Raw genomic sequence first — 18171 nt, forward strand, 5'->3', positions numbered from 1 at the left:
GGGCTTGCAGCCCTCCCAGTATTCTCCCTATCACCAGCACACTATAAACAAGATTTTTTTTCTGGTTTTATTTTTAATATTAATATTCTCACACAAAAATCACCGAAAATAGGAGTAGGATTGGGAAGACCCCTCTGCCCCTAGGGCAGAGAGACAGTGCAGTGCGAGGGGGCGGGACTGTAAACACCCCACCCCTCCGCAGCCCCAGCATGGAGGAGAAAAAACAACTGACTCGAAAATAAAGCCCCAGAGAAACTCGTCCCGGGGTGTCCCTGCCCCAGGGAGGCCCTGGCCCTGGGCTGTTTCACGCTTAAAAAGAAAAGGGAGGGCGCGAGGGGAAGGTCTGTTTTTAAAATTGGCCGGGGCTGGGAAGGACGGGGTTCCTTTTCCTCATAGTTCTTTCTTTAAAACTTTTAAATTTTTTTATTTTATTACTTTTTTTTACAAAATACCATTTCAGTTCCCACTTCTTCCCCTACAGTACAGGAGTTGCTCACCCTCAGGCAGGGTTGGGGTGGGGTCGAATGAGGCAAGGGGGGTGGGGATGGGGGTCTGGTCCAAGAAAGTGCAGGACGTAGGGGAGGGGAGCGGATTTGAGCACCATGAGAACCCGGCTGGAGCCGAGGGCGGGCTGGGCTGAGACGGACTGGCCGGGCCAGGACACACACTGGGGTGCAGGGAGAGCCCAGTGGCGGGCGGCCCTTGGAAGGGTGGGCGGGATGGCTTGGGGGGTGCAGGAGGTCGGGTTTTCCCAAAAATGAATAAATAGGTGAGTGGGACTGTTATAAATTAAAAACAAAAAACAAAAACAAAATACAAATCATAACCAAGTGAATAAACAGAGACATGTACAGGGATCACAGCTAGCATTGGGAATAAAAAAGGAGGTTCTGGGGGAGGGGTAAAGCCCATAGAAAGAATCTCATTAAAAACCTCGGCTGCCGTAATATCTATGTACACACACGAGCCGCGAGCATCTGCGCCGGGCAGGCGGCTGGCAGGCGTGAGGGAACCCGTATGTGACCCCCGCCGCCGCCGGAGCCTGGTCCTTGTGTCTGTTGCTAGAAAGGCCAAAGTCGGTGAGGGGAGGCGCTGGTGGGCGAAGGGCTGCCAGCCCCCTCCCCCGTCTCCCTTTTTTTTTTTTTTTTCCTTTTTTCCTCATATTTGTTAAAAAAAAATTTTTTTTTTTTCTTAATAAATTAAGTGAAGGGGAGCTGCCAATGGGGTGGAAGGGCTGTGCCCGACCCCCTTCCCGGCCAGAGGCGGGACCTAGGTCCAGCCCAGGCGTGTGCTGGTGGCCCCGCGGCGCCCTGCGGGCGGGCAGGCGGGCGGGGCATCCGGCCTCATCGAGATGTGCTGGAGGGGGCCTGTGGGGAGAAAGTGGGCGGGGGGGCTCAGAGGCAGGGGCCAGTCGGCCTACCCCACAGCCCACCCTCTGCGCCCCCCCCCCCCCCAGCCGGACCGCCCTGCCGCTCAGCGCCGGGGCCTCACCAGCGTGAAGGCGTCGTAGGCCTGCGCCAGCTCCTCTGTGCGGTACTGCTCCAGTACCACCACGCCCTGGAGGCCTGCGCTGCGGCGCCGGGCACAGGCCTCGCAGTGCACCAGGTAAGTGTTGCGGCTGCCGTTCTCACTTGTCACGAACAGGATGTTGAACACCTCCACCTGGGACAGGGAGGAGTGGTAGTCACCGGATAAGCGCCCCTGGGGGCTCCTTCCTCCCAGGAAGGAGAGGCGAAGGAGAGGGAAGCGGGCCCACTCACGTCGCACTCGTTGCAGTAGTAGGCAGGCTCATCCTTAACCCGGCCCTGGTAGGCGATTTTCTTCCCTGCCCGCACCAGGCTCTCCCGTTGCACCTGGCAGTGCTTCATGGACTGCAGAAGGCAGAACCTGGGGGTGGGAGCCGGGGGAGGGTAAGGGTTGTGGTGAGGTAGGGCTGCCAGCAGGGCGGGGCAGGAGCCCTCATCTACCGCCCCCGTTGAAATTTCATTTGGGTTTTTATTAGAGCCACTGTCAAATAAAACTGGGAGCAGGAACCTTGTCACCTGCCCCAGCACTGGAACACTGCAGGGTGCATGGGTAAAGAAAGGGTGGAGAGGAAGATGGAGGATGGAGTTGCATTCCAAAGGCAGAACAAGAGCGGGACCAGGTCTGGTGGAGATGGGCTCCCTCAAATAGGACCCTCACTTGATCATCTTGAACAAGTCGGGATCGCTGATTTTGACAGTGCGAGCCACGTTCCAGGACACATGAATCATGGGCACGATGGATTTGACATTCTTCACCTCGTTCCACTCATATCGCTCCAGGGCCAGCTGGTACTGATAGGCTGCGGGCCAGAAGAGGTCACCACAGGATTCCCAAACAACCCCTAGCTACTTGGACCCCAGCCCCTTCCCTTACAGCTGGCTGCCCTCCAAGCCCCCCTACCACTGAGTGGCTCTCCACCCTCTCACCGGTGAGGGGCCCAACATTCCAGGCGATGTTGTTGCACCAGCCGGTAGCCTGCACCCAGTGCACGGTCCCAGCGTTAATCCACACGAGGTCTCCAGGGCGCTGCACGAAGCGATACACAGGGATATTGGAAGCATAGAGGTCATCTAGGATTGGCCACCAGGAACCTGTCAGGTAGTCCACACCGTGCCTGCAGGATGACCACAGGGTTAGGTGGAAACTTGGGGACCCAGAGACAGGGCATGGGGGATAGACCTAGTGTGTAGGAGGGCGCGCACTTGTCGCAGAAAGCGCTAATAGTCTCCCAGTAGTGCTCATGCACCGCGAACCACTCGCAGTCTCCAGGGCCGATGTTGATGTTGACAGAGCAGAAGTTGTTGTTCTCTTGGTGGCCTGCAGGGGGCGATAGAGAACTCCATGACTGGCCTAGCGGAGCCTGAGCTCGGTCCCAAGGCCACCTTTTGGCCCCCATTCGCTGACAGAGCAGCAGGGACCCCAGCGCCCTTCCGCACCTGGTGTTCGGCTGCCGGGAACCTTCATGTACAGCTGTACGGTGTTCATGCCCAGGATTGTGTGGCCCACGTGGCTCAGCATGTTGCCAGTGGATGTTACCCGCATGAAGGCCGGCAGCTTCAGCAGCTCCTGCAGTTGTGGCTTCCACCTGCGGCGGCGAGGGGGTCAATAAAAGTGAGAGACTATTCCAGCTCTGTAGACCCATCAGCACTCCTGCCCCAGCTTTGCTGGCCTCAGCCCCACTGACCGCTTAGCATCAGATAGGTCGATGTTGGTGCCAAATTTGATAATGTGATGGTTCTTCGGATCTGGTGCACTGCTGCGGGGGCGAAGAGCACACATTGGTGGAGATGCACAAGGAAGGGAAGAAGTCATGAAAGGGAGGGGCACATTGTACAGTACCTAGGAGGGGTTCCTGTGGTGCTGTCTGGCTCCTCGGACTCCTCATCCTCACTCTCCTTCTCCTCCTGCTTGGCCACAGGCTGAGTCAGCCACCTTCCAGGAGCCCTCCCGAGGCAGCCCCACTTCAAGTCCCCTGATCTGCATCCCTGCCTCCCTATGCCTGCCTCTCACCTGTAGGGACTCCTGGAAGGATGAGGCCTGGTACTGCGCATACTTGGCGATGGTGGTGTGGGAACGGGAACTTTCACAGGGCCAGATCTGTCGAGTGCCCGTCAGATCCCAGTTCTCATCTGAGGGCTGCTGCACCTGGGTGCGCACCTCCACGGTGTGCTCGCCACTTGCCTCCACCAGGGTCTTGGTGGAGAAGAGGCCCAAGTCTGCAACGGAAGGCCGAGCAGGGAGTCGGGGCAGAGGGCAGGGATTGAGGACCCAACTCATTCTCTCCCTTCTTACTCCCCAAGCCTCTCAAAGGCTGGACATAGGCTTTACAGAGGTAATCCAGGGAATAGGCAAGAACCCCAGCCCCACAGGAAGCTGGGAAAGTTGGCCATCCATCATCAACCCCCTTTCTCCCACTGCTGCTCTGCTTCAGCCCCTCCACCAGAGTCCTCAGGTGTGCATGAGACCAGATGTGCACAGCACTTGGCATATAAGTGCTTAATGAATGGCACATTCTTTAAGTTAACATTGGAGGCAATGAAAGACTTAGTCAAGAGAAAGCCTAGAATGTGCTTTAAGTAACTCAGTGGAAGGAAAAATATATGGGTATAGAGGAAATAAAATTGATTTTTATATTTCTATATGGTTCCCTCTACTTTTATGTGTTTGAAATTTTGCACAATAAAGGCTGAAAAAGAGAAGCCTCAAATCATGGGTCTTCAGGGGTACTCTACAATCTGTATTTTGCTCATCCTTAATCACGAAAACCAAAAGTGACTCTAACCAGGCCCTAAGATACATCCCCTCCCCACTTGCCTACTGTTGGAGAGACAGGTGGAAGAAAAGCCGGAGGCCAGCTGACCCATCACTCAGCACACCCTTCAGATATGGCCTACCTATGACTGAGCCACTGTCCTAGGTCTTCAAGTGTGGGTGCTCTCAGAGAATCCAAAGCCCCCAATCCTTGCAGCCCTCCCCCACCTTTCTGCCCCACACTCACTGAGCCGAAGGGAACCTGCCAGGCCCCGGATCACGGTAATGGGATTTCGAGGGTCTGTACAGAACTGCAGCAGCACTGGTGAAAAGGCATCCCGTTTGCTCTCCAGCTGAAGGACGACAGAAGACAGGGCTAGATCAGAGCCCTGTCCCAGGATCAGAGCACCCCGACAGCCCCCAACACTATCTTTGAACCCTCTGGCAGGGCACACATACATAGATGCTGGGTGTGGGTGGGTTGAGTTTTTCCCGGGGCAGCTTCTCCTCAGTGTTGATCTTCGGTTTCACAGACTGGGCAGGGGAAAGGTAGGACTCTCTAAACTTCCCTTTCACCTTGGCATTCCTGTGGGAGAACAACGAAATGAGGACAGAAATAGGGTGATGGGGGAAGGAAGCCTTCCGCAGGGCTGAGCCAGGACAGCAGCCTCATGGGTGACAGCCCCTAACTCACTTGCTGGCACGCACGACATCAGCAGCACAGTGGCTGATGGTGAGGTCCGCCATGCGCAGCCTCCGCTCTTCCACCTCAGAGGCGATAAATGTCTCCTTGTCACCACTCTCTACCTTGATAAGCCGTATCTTCAGCTCCTTGGGGGGCCCTTCACTAAGTGATCGCAGCTTGAGCATATCAGCCCGACTGACACCTGGTGGCCCTGGAGCTTCCTCACGAGACTTCTTCCCAGGGACAGGGGCTGATGCAGGTGTAGGCTGGGCAGATGGTGCAGGAGCTGGTGGAGGGGCCGGAGCTGTGGGTGGCTTAGCCTTAGAGGCCCCACCAGTATCAGGCCGGGCCTTCTCACGACCCTGGATCTCCTCACTCTGCAGGTCCAGGTTCCCTAGCACCCGACGGCTCTTTTCTTTGGGGACCTTGGCCTTGGCCTTTGCCCTGCCCTCACGGGGCCGCCGACCCACAATGTCCTTACAGGCCCGCCTGTGCCGCCGATGCTCCTTCTGGTGCTCCTTCTGCCGCCGCTTGCTGCTGCCTGGTCCTGTTACTGCCACCACCCCACCACTCTCCTTAGCTTGGGCAGGAGGCATCAGTCGCTCAGTCCCACTGTCCACTGGGTCTGCCGTGTCCACAGAGTCTGCCCTGTCCACAGGGTCTGCCCTGTCCACTGGGCCTGCTGGGTCTGTAGCACTCCAGCCTACCCGCTCCACAAGGGTCTCACAAGCCCGACTGATCTCTTCTAGCACCTCAGACTCAGAGCGAGCAGGGGGCAGAGGCAGGGGTGGGGGTGGCGGGGCGGGGGTCATAGGGCTCAGGGCTGGCTCTTCACCTGCCCTGTGCTCCCGGACCCAGGGCCCACCTGAGGTAGAGAACTGAGATGACGAGGAAGCAGAAGGCTGTGGGGAGCCCTGGGCGCTAGGGGCCACTGAGGTGGGTGGCGGGGCAGTAGCACCTGATGGGGGACTTGGGGAATACTGAGTGGTGGGCAAGGGCCCAGAACGGGTAGAAACAGCTGCTCCAGTCCCCCGGTAACAGTACTTTTGTCCCTCCAGCACAGACGCCAAGGATTTGAGCAGGCTGGCTGGGCTGGCTGCTGGGGGTAGTGGGGGGGGTGGTGGCTGGGGGGGTGGAGGGAACTTGGCTAGTGGCGGCGGTGGTGGCAGAGCTGGTGGTGGCTTCTTCTCCTGTTCCTGGGTGGTGGCAGCGGTGGTGGTGGTGGTGGTGGTGGTGGTGGTGGTGATGGTGGCGGCAGCGGCAGTGGTGGTTGGGGCTGTGTCAGTGGAGAATGGAGGCTGTAGAGATGCAAAGGGCTCCTTCAGGGGTGGTGGTGGGGCTACGCCTGCCTCTTGTTGTTGCTGTTCCTCCTCCTTTCGAATGGATTCATCCAGCATCTTCATGATGTTGGCCAGCCCATCAGGCAGGATCTTGAATTCAGCAGGCTCCTCAAACTGGTCCTCCAGTGGGGTAGAGGGGAAATCAAAGAGTCGCGCACCTCGGGCAGGCAGTTCCCCAACTGTCGGCGGCACGGGCTGGGGGGCTTTATTCAGGGGGCCTGGGGATGGCCCTGGCCCCACCTCGGGGGTCTTTGGGAAGGAGATCCTGGGCCGAGGGCTCTCCGGGCGCCTGAAGCTTCCTGAGGTATTTTGGTGGCAGGAGGAGGGAGGGGCTGGAGGCAGGGTAAGAGTTAGGGGTGCAAGAGGTGGATCCTGGGGGCTCAGTGTTGGGCTCGGGGGTCGGGAGAGAGGGTCCATACTTCTGGCCAAATAGGGAGATGGGGGGAAGGACACAGGCCCAGTAGGGCTGTTACTGTGGCTGCCATTGTTGCTGCTGCTGGTGGTGGTTGGGGGAGTAGGAGGGATGTGCGAATCCTGAGTGCCCACAGAAAAACGGGGGGCCAGAGGCCCCAAGAAGCCCTCACGGTGTGGGAAGGGTGGTGGAGGAGGGCGAGGGCGTCCTTCAGCCCCGAAGAAAAGATCCTCTAAGATCTCTCCATCCTCACGGGCTGACCGGCAGGAGGGGCCCTTCAGCCAGGCAGGGGGATGTGGGGGGCGTATGAGGCGGGGACAGGGGGGTGGAGGAGGTGAGGGGGGGCCAGGTGGCAGGGACAGGTGGGGAGTGGCAGCAGGAGCTGCCAGGAAAGGTTTCCGACCACTATGTGTGGAGGGCCCCAGGCGGCCTTGGTGAGAGGCGATCTCCAGCGCCGGAGTTTGGTAATGGTCAGCACCAGGCTGCAAGTGAAGGATGAGGCTGGTCAGAGGTCTGCTAGAGTCACCTCAGACAAGCTCCCACTGATTGCCCCACTCCATCTTCCACCTGCGGTCATCACTCACAATGCCTGGGCTCGGCTCCATGCCCCGGAGACCATTGTTGCTGCTGCTGCTGCTAATGCTGCTGGTGGTGGGGCCCGGGAGGCCAGGGGGCCGGGAAGGGGCGTAAGGCACGCAGGCGGTGGTTGCTGCTGGTGAAACGCTGGAGTCCATCCGCGACCTCTGAACTCTGCTCTCTCTAAGGTCACTTCCGGGGGGACGGGTGGCAGGCGGGCAGCCATGGCTCTCTGCTCCTGGGGGACGGGGGCCTGGGCCTGGGGGTGTAGCTGGGACCAGCCGGTGGCCAGGGGGTTGCGCAGTGTAGGCTGGAGCTGGGTATGGATACGGGTGAGGCAGCGAGTGCCGCTGCTCCTACGGGAGACAAGTGAGGACACTGAGTGAGGAATGGAGGACACAGGGACTTGCAGGTAAGAGATAAGGATCAACAGACAGCTATTCACCTGGCGCTCTGGGGGTGTTGAACCCTTGCGCTCGGGCCCCCAGGCATCTCCATGCAAAGTACTCCACAGCCCTGGCTTGGTCAGCTGAAATGGAGGGCTGGTGGCTAGGCCAGGCAGGGGTGGTGGTGGTGGGGGTGGTGGGGGTGGGGGTGGTGGTGGTGGTAATGGTGGTGGTGGCAGCGGCAGCCCTGGGGGAAGGCCAGTCTAGAAGAAAAGGGAGTGTGAGAATCCCATTCCTTGCTCCAGTCCTCCCACTCACTCACTACCTATCTGCCCACATTCAACTAACCATACCTGCTCAGAGTTGCAGCCTCTCCTGCGCTTGCCTCCAGGGCTAAGGCCCTCCTCCCCTGAGGGCCCTGAGAGTACTGCAGGAGGCACAGGCTGCACCACTGGGGGTTCAGCGGCTCGCTTCACTGGGGGACCCCCCCGCTTAGCCCCATAGTTCCGCTTGTGCTGAAGACAAAAAGAGAGGAGAGAGTCACCTCAGACAAGCATACCTGGCCTAGTCCTCCTCCCTATCCCACCCAGTCCCAGTCTTACCTCAAGGTGCAGCAAGTTCCATACTTGCTCCAGAGGGGGCAGGACCTTGGCTCGGTGCTGGCAGGAGCCAGCATGAAAGTTCCAGAGCTGGGCCTGGGGAGGTGGGGGAAGAGTACAGGAGACAGGACAGAAGCATACATAAGATGAAGGCACTGAGTCAGAAGGCACAGTCACTGCCTCTTATGACCTGCCTTATCCCACCTGCTGTAGTCGGCCGATGTGGGGTCCCAGCTCAGCCAAGCTTCCGCCATATCGAAGGGCGCTGTGGTAGCAACGTATGGCCTCCTCACTGTCATGCTCTGATTCGTACAGCTGCCCAAGCTGCTCCCACAGCCCTGGCTGGGCTGGTTCCCGGAGTAATGCCTGCACACAGCCATGCAGGGATTCCAGCTTTCCATGGAGGGGTCTTGGGGTGGGTGTCCTACAGAGTAGAAGGGGTGGGAGAGGGGAATTGGTCAGGGTTGGGGGAACTCTTTTAAAGCCCAGCTTTACCTACCATTCCCAACACCTTTGAATACTCACTCACCCTGGAACATAATATGGTTTGTTGGGGGGCCCAGAGCTACTGCCATGTGAAGGGGGTAAGGGAGCAGAGAGCGGGGGCTGTCCGATGCTGGCAGAGCACCTGGAGAGAGAAAGCGGTCTGTTAATGTACATCAAGATGGAGCAGTCTTGTCCCTACCTAGGAAGGAGAGGACTGGGGGAATAAGAGAAAGCAACTGAGGACTACACTGAGGCCCACAGAATGGCAGAAACCCAGAGAATGAAAGAGAGGCACAGGAGATGGGAAGACAAATTCCTGGAGACAGAAAGATGGCCCAAGTTCTCACCTGCCTCCAGGCAGCCATGCGCTACGAGGAGGGGGATGGGGCGGGCAGGAGCTCCAGGCCCCAGCACAGCTCAAGCCCCCAAGGGCAAAGGCTTCCCGTGCAGCGCGGGCCCCTGGAGGGTCCACTGCCCGATGCATCCAGCCTGAGTCAGGAAAGAGATTATGGTCTTACTAGGGGCATAGCCTGAGCTGCCTGTATACACACAGCCAACCCAGCCCTAGTCTTTCCCTTACCAGGTCAGCAGTGGCCCCAGGAGCCCTGGAGATCGGGCACGGCCCCCTGCCCCAGCTCTCTGGGGCGATGGTCCCAACTCCAGCCGCTCTGACAGAAGAGCCCACTGCCCCCAAGGGCGGCCCAGGGCCTTTCACAGCCAATTCTACAGAGAGGAGGAGGCAAAGGGGTGAGGTGAGGTGGCCAGAACAGTCGGGGTTCAGGGGCTGGGCTGGCCTGGCTGCAGCACCCACAGATCTGTCACCTGCGCAGGGAGCCAGGCCTTGGCTTTCCCTGAGGGTAGGCCCACCGGGCCTAAGGAGCCCCTAAAGGTCGTGGAGAGCGGCTAGGAACCAGAACGAATAGCAGGGAGCGGGACCATCAGTCGGGAGCCAACAGGCAGCGCCGCAGAGGCTTACCCGGCCTCCGTGGGAGCGTCCTCTCACAGCGTCAGCGAGCTCCAGGAATCAGGCCAATCACAGGACTTCCTCTCTGCCCGGAAAACCAATCATCACCCGCGTCTCCGCCTCAGTAACAGCCTGCCGGGGACCAATAGGAGCGAGGTTAGCAGAGCAGCTGCGGGTGGGGGGAGGAGGGGCGGCGGAGCCGGACAGACAAGCTCGGCCCCAGGTGACCCCGACGTGACCCGGCGGCTCCTACCTAGGGTCTCCACCTCCGACCTGACACTCAAGTTCAGCGGGGACTGAACCCCGTGGCTAAAGGCGGCAAGTAGCATGCCCGGGCCGACTAGGGGGATAGCGCTCCCCACAAGTCCCACGCACCCAGAGCCGCCAGCGCTCCCCGGTAGTCCGCCCGGGATGCGCGCCCCCCCGCCCCCCCCCCCGCCGCCGTTAAGACCGACGGACGGTAGACATGCACAACGCAGACAAAGGCATTGCTCTCCTTCCTCACTTCACCTCGCCCAGTGCCTGACCTCCCCACTCCAAGTGCCCCCTGTAACTGCCTGGCCAGTCACGGCGACTTCTACGGCACTCAAACCCGCCCGCGCCGCGATCTGAGCGCTCCATTCCCCACGCCTGACCCCATCTCAAATCACGGTCAAGGTCCCAGCCTCATAACCAGTACCTTCAGATTCTCCACTTCTCCTGGCTGTCTTCAATACCAACCAACCCCCAAAAACCAAACCCCAACTTCTGAGAAGTCGCGCACGAGGGTCCTCAGTGGCCCCTCTCGCGTGGCTCCGGTATCCTCTATGCCCTTCCCCGCCGGGGCCACGCGGTTCCCCACGGCCCACGTGGCCCCCGCCCCCCAAGGGAGGGGGGATTTCGGGGGTTGCCCGTGACGTGGCTACTTGCGCAGCGGAAGCGGCGTGTGTAAGTGTACGGGAGTGTGTGTGTGGGGGGGTCCTTTGGGAGGGAGGAGGGAGGCCCGACGGGCGGTGACATCACCCTTGCCCCACTCTCACCACCCACTCCCTTAAAGAACCCAGAACCAGTTTCACTTCCTCCTTAACACCCCCCCCCCCCCCCCCCCGCCATTCCTTCCCGTCGGTGATGGCTCGATCCACAAAGAGCGCAATGCTCCCCTTTCTTGGACACCTTCCCGTTAGCCCCAGTTCTCGCCTCTCAGACCCCAGGATCTCGGTCCCCGAGCCTCTTCCTCTCCTACCCGGCGTTCCCTCAGGTGGGGAGCCGGATCTGTTCCTGGGATCGGTCCATTGAGAGTCTAGAGTACAAAGAGCTGAGAGAGGCGAGTGTTGAGTACAAAGCGGCGGGGGCGGGGCCAGCGCTCCAGCTGGAGCTCGCGCGGGGCAGGAAGCCGGGGGAGAACTAGCAACGAGGGGCTGGGGGCGGCTGGAAAGTTCGCCTTCGCTGAGAAAAGTCTGCGCTGTGGGGAAATTTCCACCCAGCCCACAAGAGCAAGCGGGTTTCTGGTCAAAACAGTCCTCCCTCCACAAGGCAAGGTCGTCTGTTTGCATGCAAGCGCTTGGACCCTACAGGTCCTAGCGTGCCACTCCCCGCCGAGCCCAGGAGGGCGCTTGGGCTCTACACAGACCCTTTCCGCAGTTCCCGTGGAGTTTCTGCCAGAACTCACTCTCCTCAACGTACAGCCTTTCGGTCAGTTACCAAGCTCTGGGACAAGTACTGCGCTTCACTGTGGTCAAGTATAGCCCTAGCAGGCTGCTCTCCCCAACCCAAGTCCAGGGACCCATGGCGCAGCCATGGGAAAACGGGGACCCGGGGGTCCAAATATCAGAGGCACAGATCCCCGCTTGGGAAGTGGTGCCCAGGGCGCTGCCAGTTACCAGGAAATGCAGCTTCCCCTTCTGTGATGATGACACTTCCCCTTTACCACTTCCCCTTTCCCACGGGGAACTGACTCAGCTTTCCCTAAATCTGCGAGTCCAGTCCCTCCAGCCCCTTCCCACCTTTACCCCCACCCCGCCCGCCGGAACTCAAAATACAACAGCCCTCACTTAAGGACAAAAACTTCCTGTATACTAAACACACACTCTTGCCAACCATCGTGGATCCTTGTCCCCACCCGGGACCCAGGCGCCTGACTCCCCATCCGCCTCCCGTACAAAGCCCTCCCTCGGGGTCTGATTCAGGCTTGAGGTGGGGGACCGTGAGTCACCCTGAAAACCTTCCCTTATTCCCACTGACTCAGCCCCCGCCTCCCTGAAAACACAGACACACAGTCATTGGCAGACACAACTCAGCCCACACACCGCTCACCACTGGTCCCGCGGAATTTCCCCTCTCGTCTTCCCCATGATGGCCCCTCCCTGCGCCCGGCAGCCCAGACGCTGCACTCACACCTGTTCCCCAGGCGCCCGCCGCCGGCTCGCGGTCCACTCTCACCTCCACTCTCGCTTTGGGGCAGGACCAGCCCTCCCCGAATCCCAGAGTATGTACTAACCAAGGGGAGGGGACAACCACAAACAGGCACAAAGACAGACACCCTGACTCCTCGACGACAGATGAGAGGTAGACGCACACGGCCAAAGCCAGGCTGGGAGTACAGTGTACTTTTGGGACTGACATTCCAGCCTCTCCCGCAGGACCCACAGTCCCAGGAGTCAACAGCTCATTAAGGGTTAATGCAGCTCCAGCCGAAGCCACACCCTCTCCATCCGGGCACTCCCGGCTAAACCCAGCTCCGCCCCCTCCATCCGGGCTCCGGACTCGCGGACTTTAACCGGCCCCCTCCCTCCCTACCTTGAGCCCCTAGAGAAATCCACTCCATCAATCACACCCACTTAACTCTCTCCCGGCTTGAAGCCCGAGAAGCCCCTCCACGCACCGCTCCAGCCGCGCGCGGGACACGGAGTAAGGGGCCAGACGGGCGCATGCAGACTCACACGCTGGCCAAAGACAAGACCCCGCAAATAGGGTTTTACCGAGCAGTCAGTCAGCAGACACGCCGCAAGCGCGCGGAGGTGGTGCCCGTCCGGGAACCCCGCCGCACTCAGCTCCCTGCCAGGCCTCATTCTGCCCGGTGGAAGCGAGGGGTTACAGGCTCGCTTCTTACCTGGGGGAGGAGAGGGCCGCCAGCTAGGGCTCCGCTGTGACTCAGCCACCCGGGCAGGCCGCCCGCTCGGGATTCCCTTCCCCAGCCTTCCCCCGCTGCTGGCCCCTCCCCGCCCCCCATCGAGAGTGACAGCGCGGGCCCCGGCCCGCTGTGTGTCACTGCGAAACTTGTGTCTGCCTCTGACTGGACCGCTGTGTTCGCCAGTCTGTCTAATAAGGTCGGCTCTGTGTGGGTCCCGGTGTGTGTCTCCGTGTGCACCTGCATATCTGTTCATCTTGTCTTCAGTGCCTGTGTCTAACGCGTTCCTGTCATTATGCCTGTCTACTTGACTCTGCGCGGCTGTCTCTGTCTGTCTGTCTGCCTGGCTCCTGGCTCGGTCTTTTGTCTGGGTCTGCGTCTGCATCACTTTCGTGATCACGTGTGTCTCTGCACATACCCTTCTGTTTGCCTTCATGTTCCAGAACAGGGAAACACTGGAGCAGACTGACCCTGCTGACTCTTCCCCTTACTCCCCGGAATCCTAATGTCTTGATGAATCAGTGATCCTCTGTTTGACAAGTATTTGGGTGTCTGTCTGCCTTCAATCAAGTTCTGTCCTATTCCTCAATATTCTTGCTTAGACTCCCATTATGATAATAATTGCTAGCATTTACTGAATACTTATTACATGCGAGGCACTGCATTAATCATTTTCTATACATTTTAAAACCTCTTCCCCAAAATCTGATGTAGGAGTTACTTTTATTACCCCATTTTACAGATGAGGAAATTGAGGCTCAGGAAGGTTAGGTAACTTGGTCAAGGTCATTCTGAAAGAGAGTGAAGGAGCTGGGCTTCTTTCAAGAGCCTCATCTTTTACCATCCTTCTATAATGCCTCTGTCCTATTCTCCCTCCGTTGGTTTTATCCTCACAGGCCACTTCCTAGGTCAGCCTTCCCCTCAGCTCTACCCCAGTTTACCATCCCAAATGCCTCATGTCCTCTAGAGAAGGTGTGGGGAGGAGGCTGTGCAACAGATCTCAGGTGCCATCGATTTCTTGGCCATAATGCTCATTCAGTTAACACATTCATTCAACACAATTCCACTGAGGCACCCCAATGTGCAAACCATCTTGACAGAGATACTTAGGGGAAAAAAACAGTCCCACTCAAAAATTCAGTGAGTAATGGAGAAGAGCAAAGCACACTCAGAGAAATTAAGTCCCTGCCTTAGGTACTATCTTTTCTCCTACAGAGGAACAGGGAATGGATCAGGGCCTCAGGCTGAGAACTGGCAGGAGAAAGGTACACAGCAGAGGAGTAAAACTTGGGGTGGGGGGGCAAACTCTCAGAGAACAGAACAGAAGGTGATGCGGAAGGAAAGGTGAGATGCAAGACTGCCACAGTAAGAGCAGGTTGTTGTAGCAGTGGTCTCCAGTATCTCTCCAAATCCACAACTCTTACAGGAGCAAAACCCTGCCCTCCTCCTCCCAAGAAAAATCCTTTCAGTGCATCTCACCTCTGCTTTCCAGCTTGCACACCCTAGCTTAATGCACTTCAATAAGCAACTGAGTTGTAGCACGAAGGGGAGAAGATTTTTTGGTGGCAGTGGAGAGGCTGGTGAAGTATAGGGCTGAACCAACCACTCATAGGCAACAGAGGGGAGTTCCATAAACTAGGAAGACTGAACCACTCAAGCACCATGGTGGGGGATGCTGAGAGTTGGACTGGATCATTATGAGGAGTGGGCATGATCCAGATCATACCACTCTTCTTCAAGCATGTGGTGCAGATTGGACTATTGGAGTAAGGTGGAGTGTAGTGCTCAGGGGTAGGACTTACCAAATGGAGTTTGGTGTGCCCTTTCTCATTGGAATCAGTGCCCCAACAGTGAGGTGCAGCAGACCATAGTGGGTGAGGTGGGTGGTACTACGGGGCTGGCATGGTGCCTGGGGGAACCTAAAAAAAAAAAGCCAGTTAGAGGTGGGTTCTCCCAATCTGGATAATTTCCCTGTGCTATCTGTCCCCTTATTGAGGAGAAACCTGGCTCCAGTGATCAGATGGGATGGGAGAATCTGTTTCCATGGCAACCAGAAAATACCATACCCAAAGTGGTCCTCCAGCCTCCCCCTTTAGGAAGTAGCCTGGACCTGAGTTAAGGGAAGCATACTATAGCACCTGTGTAAGTCCACAGGGTCACCCAACCGACAATCTCTCTTCTGATGACTCTTCTGATGACCCTCCTGCTGAGCCCCCGAGTAGGCCCAGCTACCCCTGACATCTGCACCCAAGTCAGCTTCAATCCTGGCCCCAGGCAAGCATATCCCCTTCCTTCAGCTCTCCGGCTTCCCTAACCTTATCAAGACACCAGTCAACCCCACCCTCTGGACTCTGCACCCTCCTCTTCCCCCAGGCCCGTGCAGGCAGGTCTCCTGAGCAGCACAGGTGGCCAGACTAGATGAACAGGCCCAGCAGGCAGAAGCCTTCCACCTCAGCAGGGACTGTGACTCTGGTCCTGGGTCTGGAAGTGGCCTCAGCTGCAAGCCTCCCTTCCATCTCACCCCTCAAGGCCATATCCTGTTTCCCCATCACCTCCTTCCTCTGTGTGGCCCAAGAAGGTAATAGAGGCCCACTCCCTTCTCTCCTAACAAGCTAGGTCTTTTAGTATGTCTAAGGCCAAGAATCAGGTGTCCATTCAGGGGTCAGACCCAAGTCTGCCTTTACCTCCAACTCACTCCTCAGGGATGTATGTTTTCTGCTCCCTTAGCCACAGTTCTCTGCCCTTAAGGACCCAGATTCTTGGGTTCCCCAAGATACTTGGGCTCTCAGTCTCTCCATTCCCTGGCCTTCCAGCCCCCATACTTCCTCTGCTCCAGAGACTCAGGCTTCCAGCCCCCAGCCTCCATGATGCAATGTGCTGCAAGCTGCCTGGGCTGCTGATGACACTGCCCCCAGGGAGGTGCTATTTCTGACCCAAGCAAGGCCCCTCACTGGGCCAGGGTAGTGGTCAGCTGCAGTCTAGGGAGGCCAGGATGGCAAACTGCTTCTGCTGGAGAAGGGAGCTTGAGGCTGGAACCCTCCAGGACAGGGACACACTCAGAATGTGGGACCAGGGAGAGAGAGGGGAAAAGAGAGAAAGACAGACAGACAGAGAGGTCTGTACCATTTGTGTATGTGGTTATGTTGGAGAGGAAGGGGACGCTGGGGAGGCTCTAGCCTAGAGAGAGAGGAGTGCCAGGCCTTAGGACAAACTAAAAGGAGAAGTGAGGGGTAGCCAAGGGGGTCAATGGTGGGTGTATGGGGTCTCTGGACCCCGGAGTGGGGGAGGGGCCAACAGCCATTTAAAGGGCCAGCCCCAGAGCTTTAATCCCTCACCAGCCCTGGCCCGAAGCCTGAGGCTGTAATTCATCTGTCCAACAGCTGGGGTGGGTGTGTTTGGGGGGGGGGGGCATGTGGACGGGGAGAGGGAGCTGGGGGAGGGGCTGGGGCTTTCTTGTGCACAGAGCCAAACAACAAAAGGGGAAGCTGAAGGACCAGCTCCAATGTGCCCAAGCCGGGCTGCTGACCTGCATACCTGCCGTTGGCCCCAACCTGGTGCCTGACAGGCTCTGTAGTTTGGACTCAATAATTCTTGGCCAAGGAGTCCATGAACTCAAAAGTGGGTCTTGGAGAAAGCCCTGGCTGAATGCCCCCCAGAGGCAAGCTGTCACCCCTCCTTGCACTTTCCCAGCAGCAGCAGTCCAGACCTGGCAAGCCCCACAACAGACTCAGCCTCAAATGCCCTTCTTCAGCCAAGCCTCTCCAGACATGGCCTGCTGGCTCCCCGGCTCCCCTTCTCAGTGGCGCAGGGTGGCAGTGGCCACACCAAGACTGTCCCTTTAAATCATTACCACCCCTGATTGTGTGGACTAACCCAGGGCCCTGCCGGCCAGGCAGGAGGCTCGCTACCCCCTCCCCATGAGTCCCCAGAAATGTGAGGGCCATTTAAAGGGACAACAGAGGAAGCCCAGTTGCCAACCGCCCCCACACCCCCACCCAGCACACACAGCCCCTTTCCCAAGCGACACACAGCCCTTTGCCCCTCCCCCAAAGGCCCCCCAAATTCCGGTCCTCTCCCCACCCCTAGAGACTGCCAGAAGGAGAAAGGGGGCCAGAGTTGGGGGGCGGGGAACTGGGGGAGCAAAAAAAGGACAGGGACGCCCTCCTTCCTCAGAGCCCTAGGGGACAGGTCAGAAGGAAAGCAAAGCCCGGAGAAGCAGTGAGACAGAGCCCCAAAAGGTGCCCCGGGCAGACCTGAGGCGCACAGGCTGTTGGGCGAGGGGAAAGGAGTCAGGCTGCACGAGACCGCGGCGCGGCCAGCGGGCGACAAGCCCAAGTCGGGGAGATGGAACAAGGAGGGCCGGGGAAAAGAGGCAAGGCCAGGGGAAAACGAGGAGACGGAACCGGGGAAAGGGGTCATCCGGGAAGGAGTAGAGGAAAATCCGAGAGGAGAGGGCGAGCCAGGCCCGGGTTACCTGCTGGGTGTGTGTCCCCCGGCGGTGCCCCCGGAGTCCGGGTAGGGAGGGGGGAGCAGCAGGGGGGGAGTGGGGGCTGGGGGGGGCGGGGGAGACGGTCCCTCCTCTGCCTCCTGGGCCTGCCCCGGCGCTTGCAGCCTCTGCCTCCCTCCCTCCTCCTCCCCGTCCCTGAGTCCCGGAGTCAAACAAAGAACTGTAGCAGGCTCTCCCCAACCCCCTCCCTCCCTCCTCCTCCTCCTCCTCCTCCTCCTCCTCCTCCTCCTCCACCTCCTCCTCCCTTCCCTCCCTCCCCACCAGCAGGCTCCCTCCTCCCTTCCGGTCTCTTCCTTTAACTACCCGCCCCCCCAGCCCCCAGCACTAGTCTCTCTCCACCCACCCACCCCAACATTTTACACACCCCTCAGCCTAGCCCCGTCCCCCAAAAGGAAACTGTGGAGTCCTTTGCAAATTGAAAGGCTCCAGAGAACAACATGGGGAAGGGACTGGGGTCTTGCTTAAAAGTCAAGAACCACAATACAATTATTTTATTTTCACAGCCAGAAGAATAGTCTTAGCTGTTTCTTCTCCAAGAGGAGAAAAAATAATCCTAAAGAAAGCAATACAAATCTGACTAAAGCCTTCATCAAATAAAGTGCACAAAACAGTAGAAGCTAATCCCCAGACCTCCCCACCCCCAAATTAACACAAACTCTCCACTTCTCCCAAAAGAATGCTTAAGGTACAGGCCAGTTTAAAGCAGGCCTACCAACTTTAATAATAAAAATAATAACTAACACCACTGAGCAATAATAAGCATTTCACACCAAGCAAGCATTCATTCAGTGTTCATTCTGTGCCAGGCACTGTGCTACATGCTATGCATATA

General features: G+C 58.3%; 1 protein-coding gene across 4 annotated transcripts; it reads right to left on the reverse strand.

Annotated features, from left to right (window-relative positions):
- Nucleotides 1–48: 48 nt before the first annotated feature.
- Nucleotides 49–17371, reverse strand: KDM6B (lysine demethylase 6B). 4 transcript variants are annotated; one of them, XM_087825878.1, is made up of 24 exons: nt 17307–17371; nt 14635–14751; nt 9739–9858; nt 9343–9485; nt 9110–9251; nt 8806–8904; nt 8481–8700; nt 8280–8372; nt 8031–8192; nt 7737–7940; nt 7300–7647; nt 4973–7197; nt 4738–4864; nt 4526–4631; nt 3538–3743; nt 3367–3431; nt 3212–3280; nt 2964–3112; nt 2730–2844; nt 2454–2641; nt 2185–2326; nt 1761–1887; nt 1492–1662; nt 49–1367 (listed from the first exon to the last, which is right to left on the reverse strand). In XM_087825878.1, exons 5-24 carry the CDS (start codon nt 9244–9246, stop codon nt 1344–1346), a joined length of 4977 nt encoding a protein of 1658 aa, XP_087682004.1. In that variant the 5' UTR covers nt 9247–9251; nt 9343–9485; nt 9739–9858; nt 14635–14751; nt 17307–17371; the 3' UTR covers nt 49–1343. The 4 variants fall into 4 exon arrangements, with proteins under 4 accessions (XP_087682004.1, XP_087682001.1, XP_087682002.1 ...); XM_087825875.1 differs by having other exon boundaries at nt 3212–3283; XM_087825876.1 differs by lacking the exon at nt 17307–17371 and adding an exon at nt 15517–15653 and having other exon boundaries at nt 3212–3283.
- Nucleotides 17372–18171: the final 800 nt, after the last annotated feature.

This window comes from Miniopterus natalensis, chromosome 17 (genome assembly GCF_054644295.1).
Source record: "Miniopterus natalensis isolate mMinNat1 chromosome 17, mMinNat1.hap1, whole genome shotgun sequence".
Lineage (NCBI taxonomy): Eukaryota > Metazoa > Chordata > Mammalia > Chiroptera > Miniopteridae > Miniopterus > Miniopterus natalensis.